At 33.9% G+C, this 14,396-nt stretch overlaps 1 protein-coding gene across 17 annotated transcripts in view; it reads left to right on the top strand.

Moving 5' to 3' along the window:
- CEP192 (centrosomal protein 192) overlaps positions 1–14,396 on the top strand; it is a 138,291-nt gene that overhangs the window by 89,074 nt on the left and 34,821 nt on the right. For all 17 annotated transcript variants that reach the window (XR_003045514.1, XM_015587238.2, XM_025044889.1 and 14 more), the window contains 6 exons: positions 2,955–3,045; positions 3,201–3,377; positions 7,280–7,540; positions 7,788–7,903; positions 9,430–9,539; positions 12,204–12,342. Coding sequence is in view for 16 of the 17 variants with exons in the window: in XM_015587238.2 (XP_015442724.1) it covers positions 2,955–3,045; positions 3,201–3,377; positions 7,280–7,540; positions 7,788–7,903; positions 9,430–9,539; positions 12,204–12,342 (894 nt within the window). In the remaining variant the exon portion in view is untranslated. The remainder of the gene's footprint in view (positions 1–2,954; positions 3,046–3,200; positions 3,378–7,279; positions 7,541–7,787; positions 7,904–9,429; positions 9,540–12,203; positions 12,343–14,396) is intronic.

The raw sequence follows: 14,396 nt of genomic DNA, 5'->3' as shown, positions 1-14,396 counted from the left end.
TTAGAGAGATGTTTTTTCCAGGGGTGACTTTAAAGAGAAATTCATGTAATATAATGAATTTCAAAGAAAAACAACTTCACAAATAAGTACTCCATCAGGATGCTTCCTCTCTGAGGTGCTCCAGTCTGGACTGGATGCATCAAACCTGAACACCCAATGATGGCTTTCTCTGGGTGTTGAGACACATAGAAGTTTGATTTTGAAATACCTGAGGCACCTAGAAGAATGCATGGACTGTGTGTTCTTTAATCAGCTCTCCATAAAGATTTCTCGTCAGCTAGACTTTTGAAAAATCCTATGTGGCAGTGAGTGTGAGTGAGGTAGTACACCCTCTTCGGTAGTTCTTGTGTTGTTGGTTATATATATTGTATGCTTTTTACAGTCAGTTAAGATGGAATCAGGATTGACATGTTGAAGGGAAGGACTAGACAAGGACATGTGCCTGTAGAGAAGGTTTTTCTGGTTTTGTACAGTTGAACCTGAGCAGTATCTCTATGCCAAATTTTTCCTCAAAACATTAATTTGTGGTCTGCTCCAACACATGTACAAATAGTTGATTGAGGCCTTTAGTTGCATTGTGGAAGATGGCCAGAATAATTTAGGTTAGCCATTAATGTCTAAGTTAAAAAGAGGAAAATTTTGTTTGCCCTAGTAATCGTAGCACTTACCCTACAACTGCTCTTGTCTAATATGTCAGAGGCAGAAAATACTCAGTAAGATCCATCATCGGACATGTTTCCATAGTATACCAGTTAGCACGTCTGCTTTACACCCAGAAGGTCCTAGGTTCGTGCCTCAATGGAGCCACGGTCCATGGTCTATGGCCATGCCACCCTGAACAAGCCTGATGTCTGATCTCGGAAGCTAAACAGGGTTGAGCCTGGTTAGTACTTGGATGGGAGACCACCTAGGAAGACCAGGTGTAGGCGTAGATAATAATTAAAAAAAAATCCGTCATCATTTTTGTGTTAGTGACAGAATTCCCTGCCTTGTGATAAAATTTGTAATAAATTATTAATATGGTAGAGATGGCTATTCTAAAATCCAGCTGCTCCTCAAATGCCATACCATCCTGAAATATCACAACTCATCTAAAACAAAAGCGACATGTGCTAAAACTTTTTTAAAATCAGAAAGTACGTTAAGTTGAAAACAGAGACACTGTTTTGTACTTACTTTTGGACTTGTCAATGGCATTTTTCCCTAGCCCTTTCCTGCGTGAGGGGCCTTCAGGCTGTCCTTCTTAACTTCACTTCCTCATATTCATGGACTTCCTTCTAATCTCACAGGTGTATGAGTAAGTACCATGCCAATGCAGAGAACCAACCTGAAAAGCCTTTCATGTGCCCTATTTACAGGAGTTGGTTAGATGTCTTACCTTGGCCTGGAGGAGCTTGCCAGTCCTGTGAGAACAGCTCTACCTAGTCAGTTGATGGTGCTCCACATGGTGGCTAAAAGTGTTTTTGTTTGTTTGTTTGTTTGTTTGTTGTGAAAGTAATAATTCCAAAGCATTAAATGGAAATATTTCATGCAGTACCTACCTAAATTATGGATTTGTGTTTCTTCAGTTTTCCTCACCTCTGTGTTGGTGTCCTGCATAGAACACCAATTTTTGGCACCACAAATAGCTCCCACCACTCCTCTGTAAATATGTTGCAGTATAATTCATGATAAAGAGGTATACTGTCTCCTTAAAAAGGAATCTTCCTATTTTCTCAACCCCTGTGAAATGTGCCAGGAGGCAGACAGAGGCTCTGACTCAGTAGGTGCTAGGAAGGAACTCAGAAACTGTCTGGGAGATGATGTTGCACAGTGCTGCCCTACTGAGTGCTCTTCCTGTGCAGTACTTGCCTGCTTCCTGCCTGACTTGAAGGTGGCTGTTGCAAAAGGGGGATTTAAAGTGAGCTCTTCTTCCAGCGTATGGAGGAAAAAATTAAAATTTTGGGGACAGTATTCTCATTGAGTTAATGGGTTTTGCCTCAGTTGCAGGTAGGAATGATAATTAATAAAATTATGTTTTCTATGGGTAAAGTTGTCTAAAGTGTTATTCCAACTTGATATTTTTAGATTTTTGAAGTTCTGTATTTTTCTATGTATTTAGTCATTCTGGTTTCTTATAAGTCTGCTTACATACTTTAGGTATTTGTTGGTTAGGATTTTAATATTGTTTTCTTATTAATTTGTGTGGGATCTTTATATAATAAAGGTGTTAATACTTTGTATTTTACATAGTTCTTTTTGAAAACTAGAAACTAAGGCCCAAATACCTCTGCTATTTGAAATGAACATTTCATTCAAATAAAAAATAAATAAAAGTTAAAACTTTTTTTAATGATTGTTTTTTCAGGTTAGTCTTTTCCAGCCAGTTTACCTCGGAAGATTTTTCTCAGGTGTGCCGATAGCAAAAGATCTTAGATTTTATTCTGAGGTAAAGCTCAGCAGCCTTCCCTTTGAACACAAAGGGGACAGGGCATAGACCACAGCTTAAATAATTTAACTGCCAATCTTCAAAATTTCAGAAAAATAGAGGTTTACTCATGATTTATTCTCCAGTGAGGAGACGATTTATATACATTCAAAGATTGAAAGATTTTCTTACTACCAGCCAGCTGCTATTCATATGTTCATTCTACTTGCATTGTAATTTTGTCAAAGTAAAGTTAATCTGGATTTTCATTGATATTTTATAAGACAGATAATACCTATACATAGAGTATAAATAATAAGGACAGCTAAGGAGATTAAACCATAAAGTTTCTCTGTTATCAATCTTCAGCATACGTTTTCAGAAATGTAGAGTTCTAGGACTGTGAAGAGACAATTCCAGGCTGCTAAAATGGCATGTGCAATCAGTCTTCTCTGAACATTGCAACTGGTGTTCATTGGCTTTGTTTTTATAGTTGTAGCAATATCCATGGAAGAAAAACACATTTAAAATCTATAATCATTTTTAGGCTTCAGAGACTAGCTTTAAGAAATAATTCTACGTCTACAGCCCAACACTTACGACTGCTTATTAGAGGACAAGATCAGGACTGCTTTCAGGTGTGTAGAGTGCATGATTTTGTTCTATGTTCTGTTTGGATCTAGAACATATACATAGCAGACCATTTTGTGTTGTCTTTAAAGAGTTTGTGTTATTGGCATGTTGTATTTGTGCTACAGCTTTGTTTTATGCAGCAATTGTTTTTAAATTGTAGCTTCAGCACACTTTTGGTTCAGAAGAACGACTAACCAATAACTGTGAGATCAAAATTCGTCCAAAGGAAGACATTAACATCTCTGTATTATTTGCACCTACTCGATTATCTTGTATGTTGGCTAAACTAGAAATTAAACAACTTGGAATTCGATCACAACCAGGCATTAAGTTCACGGTAAGATAATTTTATTGTTTTATTTCCTCCCATAGAGTATATGTGCTGCTTATTATAAGTCAAAATACGTGATTGCTGAGATTTACAGACAAATTAGGGAGTAATTATGTATAATACAGTATTGTCATATTATAAAAGCAGCCACCATAGTACTCCTCTAAGTAATAACCTCTTCTAAAGATTTTAAGTTCATTTCAGTTTGAGAATTTTGAAATGTACCTAACTTTACAGGAGCACATATTTTGGTAAGTCCAGATCAAACTGCTTAAGGTACTGTCTTTCCAATTAAATTTTATTCATTTAGTTTAAAATATTTATTGACACTATTTGCTAGACTGTTTCAGAATACAAAGATAAGAGTTTTTATATTTTGTTTCTTACCATAATTTAAAAAAAGCATTTCAAATAATTTCTTTAGATACATTCAAAGCACTAAGAGATAAAAGGGGATAGATCATCGAGAAAAGGAAAATGAAACCCAAGCTCCATTAAAGTGCATACCTTAAAACTGCAGAGTTGTTTGGCAGTGGGGCTGGGAGTAAAATTTTGGTTCATTTCCTAGTGTCAAAGAAAGAATGAGATAAAGATTAACAATACTTTCAAAAAAGATTTATTTTTTAAAATAGATATTTATGACAAATCTAGCTTTATTTGTTGCTGGAATTGACATATTCTCCCTGGAGCTGTTCAGTTGCCCCTGTGGGCTATGGTGAGTGAAATAGCACTAATATCTTTCTACGTGAGCCCAGGACACAATGCCAGAGTACTACATACTCTGATATCGGGTTACAGGTAAGGATCCAAGTGGTTTATGGAGAGGACTGAATGGGCTTTATCTTTTAGACTATTCTGAATATATTTTTATTAGTTTCAGGTTTGCTAACCAAGATTCTGAGGTTATTCCTAAGCAGGAATCTCTGGAAAACAAACGATTCCCTGGTCATTTAGGGCAGAACCTTTAATTTGACAGTTAACCAAGCAGAAATTCTGGTTGATGCCCTCTTAAGACAAACCAGGATCCTAGTGGGAGTTCTACTTAAGTAGATGCTACCTGTCTTTTCTCAGAGGTGGGTGGAATGGAACCTGATGTGCACAGAATATGATTCTTATCTCATAAGAAGACTTAGACCATTAACTTTGATGCATTTTTGTAGAGATAAGTAGCCAGGTAGAGTATTAGAAGAGCACTCCCGAGAGAATCAGGAACAGATCTGCCTCTGTTTTTCACAATCACCCTTGATCAGTCACTTCACTTGCGTATGCTTCATTCCCTTATCTGAAATGCAGTTAATTGCAACCCCAACTTCTTGGTGTGGTTCTGAGGAACAAATGAAATTATCTATGCTTCGTATTCTATAAAGCATGATGGGACTATAATAAAAATGTATTTACTACATGCTGAATATGTATGCCAGGCACTACTCTAAATCATTACATGGATTATCACATTTTACTTCAAAATAACTGTCTGAGATCATACCACTGTCTCTGTTCTACACATGTGGAAACTGAAGCCCAGAGAGATGAATGCCTGTGGTTGTGCATCTTACCAGTACATAGTCCAGGCCGGTTTATATTCAGGCTGCCTGACTACAGAGCCCACATTTATCTGTTGTGCAGGCTCTAGGTATTTATACTAGCTCTCTGTTTTCTAGTGCTTTAAAACAGCGATGCTCAACCAGAGGCCATATTATCCTCCAGGGGACATTCAGCAATTTTTGGAGACATTTTTCGTTGTCATAACTGTGGGTGGGAAGAAGATGCTACTGGCGTCTAGTGGGGGGAAGCCAGGGATGCAGCTAAATACCCAACAGTGTATAAGATGGCCCCCACCATAACAAATAATCTGACCAAAATGTCCACAGTGCTGAAGTTAAGAAATTTTACTGTAGAGTGATAGTTTTTCCAGTTGAATATTTGGATTTATTAGCAGTAGTCAAATTTTGTTTTATTTTATCATTCTTCTTAACCTTTTACTCAGTAGTTATTTATGATTCCTTAGGCTTTGAAAATACAGGAAGAATACATATATTGTTTATTTTATTTCTTATTTTTCATCCATCTTTTTTTTATGGGGACATTGGTTAATGAAATCCATATATTAAGTGTTTTTGATTTTATTTATTTTATCAGTAATCACTTTTTTAAAATAAGTTTGTTGGGATAACATTGGTTAATACAATTATGTAATTTTCAGGCATACATTATAATTTGACATCTATATATTCTATTGTGTGATTACCACCCAAAGTCTAGTTTCCTTCAGCTACCATATATTTGATCCCTTTTACCCTCCCCCTCTATATTTGACCCCCTTTACTCTGTCTACCTATCCCCTACTCCCCCACTCCCTACCCTTTGGTAACCACTAGTCTATAGTCCATGAGTCTCTGTTTGTCCTGTTCTTTTTTTGCTTTTAGGTTTATATCCCACATATAAGTGGTATCATGTGATTTTCTACTGTTTCAATCTGGCTTATTTCGCTTAGCATGATTATCTCGAGGTCCATCCATGTATTAAATGTTTTTAAAACCTAACTTTTTCCTGTTGTTTTCTAGTTTCATATGTAAAATTTACTTGTAAGTTTCTGTGAGAAAAGAAAAATTAGAAACACTTTTGGCTCTTGAAACTGCTAGAGTTCATTCTGAATTAGGTGAGATTTGTAGGAACTTAGATTTGAAGCCCTTTAAAATTCTATTTGTACTAAAAGGGAAGCCAGTACCCATTTATGAGGAGGTTAAATTTAATTTTTCAAAATGTTATTTTAATTAGATATATAACACAGCTCAAGCTATTTTATGTTTTCAGGTTTGCAAGGAATTCTTTGTAACCTATTTTAATTAAGAATGAAAGATCATTTTTAAAGGAGTGCATTTTAAAGGGTATGAAAAGTTTGTTTTCTAACGGGGTGCCTATTTTCCTACATTCTTATTTATAGAGTTTGTTCTGTGAATCCTTGTTTCCTGGTAGCACTGTGCCCTGTGGAAGCAGCTTGGCTGAGCATCAGCACCAGTCAGCACCTACAACCTGCCTCTAGTCTACACACCCGCTACCAGAGTGCCTGTCCTCTGAGAGTTATTTGAGTCCTTGGCTTCTTTTTGGTCCCTTGGCACACTTCTCTCTGACTCTGCTAGACCAAAAGCTAACAGAATTATATGACAGTAGACTTTCCCCCACAAAACATTTCATTTCAAAAATTCAGAATTAGTGAAGAGTTCAAATAATTATGCAGTGAACTCAGATACTCTACCACTTAGATGCTATAATTGATGTTTTGCTGTATTTCTTTTATCACATATCTAACCATCCATCAACTCATCTATTTTTTAATGCATTTCAGAGTAAATTACAAATATCAGTATGTTTAACCCTGTATTTCTTTTTTTTTCTTTTAGGCGAGGCAACCCTTGGTTGACCTCAGATTGCAAGGACCTTGTCAGCTTACAATCCCTTATTTTTTATGCCTATAGCACCTGGTTTTCCTAGGTGGTCTCCCATCCAAGTACTAACCAGGCCCAACCCTGCTTAGCTTCCAAGATCAGACGGGATTGGGCTTTTTTAGTTAACCGTATATTTCACCCTATACACTTCTTAAGCATATCTATAACTGTACTTTTATTCTTTTGTTATCTAAGATTGGCTTTTATAACAATTAAATAATTATTCTTAGTATATTGGAAGGAAAATAGTTTTACAGCTCTTTGATTTGTTTTTCTCTAAGACAAAGTCTTTAATATAATGCTGGACTGGAAGTGGGGTAACTACTAGCCATAGTACAAAAAGAATAATAATTTTAATTGTGTTAAATCTGTATGTATTTTCTTCTTTGACCATAATTTAATCTTTGCTTTTGACTTACATAAAAATAATTTTGAGTGTATATGTACATTATGTGTTTTCAGATACCCTTGTCTGGATATGGAGGAACAAGTAATCTTATTTTGGAAGATGTTAAAAAATTATCTGACAGTTACATGGTAACCTTGAATGACTTAATACCTGGCAAAGAAAGTAGAATTGTTTTTTCTATTCGTAACACTGGCTCTCGAGCAGCTTTTGTTAAAGCAGTAGGTTTTAAGGATTCTCAGAAAAAAGTTTTCCTGGATCCTCAAGTATTCAGGATTTTTCCAGATAAATTTGTGCTCAAGGAAAATACACAAGAAGTAAGTAAATGAGTCTCCACACTAAAAATATAAACTCATTTCTAGCTTAAGTTAATAATTATATATTTTATGGCTAAAAACAAGTAATATTTGAAGTGTGTTTAGGAATAGGAATACTTCTCGGAAATACTATACATATGCATTCATGTCTATATTGACTGTTAGGCTTGTATGACAGTTTATTCAGAATACGATAACTTAAATATTTAATATTCACTTGATTTTTTTTTTTTTTTTTTGGCACCAGAACGTTACTATAATATATAATCCATCAAGCAGAGAAAGCAGTTACAAAACTGCAACAGAACTGTCAACTGTATACTTCTTTGGTGGAGATGAAATTTCAAGACAGCAGTATCGAAGGTAGTTTACTTAGATGGTATTAGGACCTATTCAGTAGAAATAGTCAAGGCTTAAAAATTGGTTTGGAATTAATGAACTGGTAGGTGAAAAAATCTTGGTAAAATTTGTGTAGCTAATAAGCTACCATAATGTGAAGAAGAAAATGCCTGTAGGAAACTCATCTATATTTGCATTGTGCTCCCTTTTCTAGGCATTATATTGTGCCTCTTCTTTACTCATATGGGAGCCTCAGACTTTATAATAGGACCATCTTTGTAGTGATGGTAGATTGATTTCAGAAAAGACTTAAGAACTACTGAAAGAGTATATTGTCTAAACACACCTGACTTATTTGGAATATTTCTGGGAAAGTTGTGATTTGAAAGGATCAAGGTATATTTTCGAAATGTGTAGGATGTTTAAGTTGGTTGGCTACTTAAAGCATGTACTTCTGGAAAATTTGGTACATCTAGTTTCAATATAGTATGATGAAATATCAAATTTAGGTATTTAGGTTTAGGATGAAATGTCAAATTTAGGTATTTATTTAGGTTTAGGTATGATTTAAAGATAGGTAATATTCTTGTATGTTGAATTTAAAGTTCTTATAAAGTTTTGTTTCCTAGTCTAGAAGACCTGACTATAAAATAAGTATGAAGTTCACGATGTTTCATCTGTTAGTAGGAAATGTTTAGCTCCCAGTAGGAGAGAGGTATATGCATATACCAGTCTTCTTCCAACCTTTACTCTGCTGTGTTTTATTCTGATGCATAATTTAGGATATTGTATTTTATCTTTAATCTCTCGAGGATTATTGGAATGTTTAAAAAGAGAGAGATTAATGAGAAATTGCTACATGATGTTAGAACAGACCTAATATGAGCAGCTCAACTTTGAACCTGATTTTGTTTTTCAATTAAGTATTTTAGAAATAGAAACTGACATTTGGAGAAATTAGATGAACACGTTTGGGTTTTTTTCCTTTCTCTCTACTGAGAGATAGAAATCGGAGTATTGTTTTAGAACTCCTCTTTGATACAGATTTAGGTTAATGAGATTTCTTTTGTCTGTGAACATCTGAGTATTACAGAGAAATTTACATTTCAGTTCTCACACCTTAAAGATTCTGTAGAAGAGGCCAGATAAACATAGTTATATGGCAATTTAAATGTCCCCCTCTCCTGGTTTATGTGTATCATTTTTTGACATATTTTTTTTGGGAGATTTCTGTGGCCAAATTATTACAAATAATGATAATGTAAAACCTGAAAAGAATCTAATTTTATTATTCTTTCTACTCTTATATTAGGGAGTTCTTGTTCTGATGTTAATATTTAACTGAAACTGATGGTTTACTTCCATGTATAACTTTTAAGGCAATTTGCAAAACAGGTTTTCTTTTAAATTATTTACATTTGATTTAAGACATGAGAGCTATGTACTAATGTTTCATGCTGTTGGTGGAATTTGCCAAATACACTAATAAAAATCTAATTAAGGTCATTTTATATGTAAAAGCACTTTTGAATAAAAATCTTTTCTGACAGAGCTCTGTTGCATAAACCAAGGATTCTAGAACAGATACTTCCAGAGAATAGTGTGTTGCAGAATATTAATTTTGCCGAAGCATTTCAAGATGAGCTACTAGTAACTGAAGGTAAGGATTTCAACATGTCTTAAATCTTTTGGGTCATTTGTAGTATTATCTAGGTCTAGTGATGTGATATAAGGAGGAAGAGTATTAGTTTAGATATGGTGTCAGGCTTAGTTTGAGCCACAGTTCTGCTATGTGACTTTGGACAAATGACATCACTGAAATTTAGTTTTCTTATCTATAAAATGAGAATAATAATAATATCTAACTTCTCATCCATACAGAAATATTGTGAAGATAAAATGAGAGAGCTTTGCTATGTAAATGTTAGATATTTAATATATTATTGCACCTATTCTGTGGGTAGACTTTTAAACAGGAGAATAATTGTTACTAAATTCAGATTAATTACTATTTAAGATTTAATGATTGAAAGCTTACACTGATTTTGAGATTTCTGTGCTTTTGTGCCTATTGTATGGTCATAGAGGATGTGATAGTGGCCAAAAAAAATCCCAAATAGATGATGGAGTGACTCTAACTTAGATGTTTAGCCCTCTTTGGGCTGTGTTATGTTACAGGTAACAATAAAGGCCCAAGAGTAGGGAATTGCTTAATTATGCAGTGTAATATTTTGAAGCTATTAAAACAGTGATGTGATTTTATATTAATGACATGAGAAGCTCTTCATTTATTAAGAAAAAATTATTTTTAAAGTTCGCATAGTAAGATCTTATTTTGGTATAAAAATAATGTGTTTATATATAGCTACATAGGTAAAATTGCAGTAATAGACACACCAAAATATTAACAATAGTTATGTTCTAGTGATAGAATTTCAGGTGATAGTTTTTTTCTTCTATTTTTTTTTTTAAATTTTAAAGGATGAAATATATATTGCTTCTGAAATGTGAAATGATAAAGGAAAAGGATACTTATGCCTATGTGGAGGTAATATAGAATAGTCTGATCTTTTCAGTAATTAGGAGTCTACTCAAAAGGAAGGCAGCAGTTGGGGTTAATTAAAAATAATGTAGAGATTTGACATGGATCTTGTCAACAGTGTGTTAAAGGAGCAGAATATGGAAAGAACCTTGGATTTGGAGTTGAAACTCAAAGACCCATCTCTACTACTTCAGCTCCTCTGATCTTCACCTTATCTCTTCCTCAAAGAAAGATCCCAATAAAAGAGTTAAACTAAATTATGCTGTGTAGTTGGAACATAAACTTAGTAACATATTGCAACAATAGTGAAGACTGTGTTTGAAAGTAGGTAGCCTAAGTTTATAGTGGTTCAGAGCTTGGCACAGTTTCATGATTCAGCAGCATTTCATTCATGAATTGAATAGACATGAATTGAGAGTACAGGGTGCCAGTCTGTAGAGGTAAAAGATGCAGTGCTTGCCCTCTGGGGACTTATAGGCTCAGAGGAAGACAGATGATTAAGGTATGGTGTGAAAAATGCTATGATAGAGCTGTGTTTAGGAATCTGGGGGAGCACAGAGGAAGGGTACTCCCACTTAGAATGAGGAATCTTAGAGAATGAGGAAGAGTTGACAGGGTGGAGAAGATGGGGACCAGAATGAGAAAGGATGTTCCAGGGAGAGGGAGCTGCGTGTACAGAAATTCAACAGATGTATTAAGGGTCATGTGTATAAAGACAACCAAGAGATAAGTAACCTGCTGAGATCACCCATCTGAGATGGGGTTGAACTGAGACTTCAGGAGATTTTTGGGATGCCAGATTCTACCTCAAGGAATTTGGATTACTTAAGATGGTATATTTATCATTCAGGTGAAAGGAAGAAACAATCTTACTTTGTTTTCTATTAGTGTAGTAGATCACCTATGAATATATTGCAGTTGAACTTTCTGCATGATTATTTTGAATACCATTTGTTTGAGCATATTTCTATTACTGGCATTTATAATCTTTTGCAAAATGTGTAAGTAGTACATATTTTCACAGTTGATTTAAACTTTTATAGTCACATGTCTTGGTTATTATAAATTTCCATTTAAAAAGTATAATTCTTAATATCTAACTTACATGTAGAATACAAACGTGTTCTATAAAATTTCTTGTGTGTATAAATTCAGGAGGAGTGATTTAGAGGTATTCAACTCCAGCACTATATTATTAATCTACAATATTTAATTAATATTGCCTGGTTTCTAAATTTGCTTAAGTTAAACATCTGTGAGATCACCACTTAAAATTATATACTTTTAACCTCTGTGCTTCAGATTCCTTCTCTTTGATATGGAGAAGATAATGCCTACCTCAAAGAGTTGTGAAAAACAATTAGGTTAATAGATACAAAGGGATTAGAACAGTGCCTGGCCCACAGTAAGCTTTATATAAATGTTCGTGCCACATATATCTTTAAAAATGTTCTTATTTTAATGTTCTCAACAACCCCTGAGATAGATTGTTACTCCATGTTCTACTTGAGGAATCTAAAGCTTCGAGAAGTTAATTTGCCAGAGGTTACGGAACTAAGGACTGGCAAGATTGTAGCTCAAATCCAAGGCCAGAGCCTTAGCTACTGATTATTGATGCTGAACTGCCTATAATTTTACACTAGTCAGTAGTATCAAAAATCAAAATATCACCTACCCCTAACGTAAGGAAGTAATATTTTGTGGTCGAAAATATATAAATTTACCTGTTATTTTGTGGTTTGATTATGTAGATTCATGTATTTCAAACATTTTCTATTTCAGTGTATGATCTTCCCCAACGGCCTAATGATGTTCAGCTCTTTTATGGAAACATGCGTAAAATTATACTTTCAATAATTGGAGAATTCAGAGATTGCATTTCTAGCAGAGAATTTCTTCATTCTTCCAAAGAATCTAAAAGGTAAAATAAGCAAAATCTCGGTCACCAGATTTTAAGATTATTTGATTCATAGTATAGCTGATCTTTTTCCTGTACTTTATTATTTTTTTGTCTCAAAATGTTTATTTCACCTTTATTTTTTTGTTAAGTTGAAATAATTTCAGATTTACAGAAAAGTTTAAAAATAGTACAGAGAACTCCTATATGCAACTTACACTGACATTCCCCAGTTAACACTTTATCACATTCACCTTATTATTTATGTAGATAAAACTTTTCTTCTGAACCAATTACGGGTAAGTTGCAGGCATCATGACCAATTAGCCCTTCGTTTCCTAAAAACACAGCTGCTTTCCTACATAGCCATCAAAATTAGGACATTAATGTTGAAACAGTCGCTACTGCCATCTAGTCTACTGATTCCATTCAGTTTTCCTCAGTTCCTCAATAACGTCCTTATAGTTAAATAAACAGGAAACTTTCTCTTTCCTCTACTTATTTGGTCCAGAATCTAATCTAAGATCATATGTTGCATTAGTTAGCTGGTCTCTTTAACCTCTTTGAAAGAACGGTACCTCCAGTCTTTCTTATCTTTCATTACTGAGATAACACCTAGGGCTGGATTATCACATCAGATCCACAGAATCAAAGATATTAACCAGAATTAAGCTTTACTAATTAGTTTAGTTAGTTATTTTTACTTGTACATAAGGTTTATTTTAAATTACACACAAAACTTTGGTTAATTTGTTGTAAAACAAGTCTCTTCTCCACTGACTTCTCTATTTTCATTAACCTATGGTCACTAACTCTGCTGGTCAGCTAGGGACAAATGGTTTTTCTTAGACATTAGATTTTTCAGTGCTAAAACCAGGACCATTCCAAACAAACTTAATGCCAAAGCTTGCCCAGTTCCTGTGGTTAAGCACCAGTTCATGATTTCGACATCAAATATAAATGTAACCCCTTAGTAACCCTCAGAGGATAAAATTCTCATGACATATGGACCAAAATCTGATTCTAGATATAAGTTCCCCATCATTATTTCCAAGACTTCTAGATAAGGGACAAGTGATTTAATCATTATTATAGCAAACAGCGTTCAATCAGTGGATCAAATTAGAACCACATAAGCTAAGATGCTGGACAAAACAAGTTTGAAGCCTCACTCCAACATTCAATAACTGAGTGGCATTGTGCAAAATAATTTATTATTTTTTTTTATTTTTTGCTATCTAAGCTTTTATTTTATTATTGATACATAACATCCAATACATATAGAGAGTACGAAGATTTAATTTACCCTTTCTGCTGTGCCAGACTCATTTAAAAAATAAGGTAAGAAGATGAAGAAAATTATTTTGAAAGAGATTTCAGTTTATAAACAATTAACTTATAGCAAAGAAATATTAAAAATTATATGAAAGCGGTGGGTGATAACTTGAGTTTTAACAGTATATAGTTTTTAAAGTGTTTATACATTTGAAAAGAACCTAAAGAGTATACTATTTTATATTTTTAGAAATTAAAATAGATTTCTCTTAGAATTTCTGTATACGTTTAAAATTTTTCATAATAAAATGTTGGAAAATAGATTAATTGTATTTTACTTTTTTCATACCTTGTTCATTCAGGTATTTCAATAAAATCGATGATTATTTAATAAGGAAGAAAGTACATAAGTAAAAGAAACAACAAAATCCAGCCCTTTCAAAACTTCCTTGAATATTAGTATATTCGATGTGGTAAATTAAAGTAATTAATTTAGTTTTAGAAAAGTTTTGATAGTATATTCAACAATATAATACATGCCATCAGAATAGAACTTACAGTCTTTGAAAAGCTCTGTGGTCAGAGTTTATACTCGTTAGCTCTTTCAAACTTTTTGTTGCTTTTAGGTTTATATCACACATATGTGATATCATGTGATTTTCAACCTTTTCTGTCTGGCTTATTTTGCTTAGTATTATTATATCAAGGTCCATCCATGTTGTTGCAAATGGCAGTATTCATCTCTTCTTATGGCTGAGTAATATTCCATTGTATATATGTACCACAGCTTCTTTAGCCAGTCA

Source organism: Pteropus alecto, unplaced genomic scaffold (assembly GCF_000325575.1).
Source record: "Pteropus alecto unplaced genomic scaffold, ASM32557v1 scaffold233, whole genome shotgun sequence".
Lineage (NCBI taxonomy): Eukaryota > Metazoa > Chordata > Mammalia > Chiroptera > Pteropodidae > Pteropus > Pteropus alecto.
Note: the sequence above shows the minus strand (reverse complement) of the source record. Positions and strands in the feature narration are given on the sequence as shown.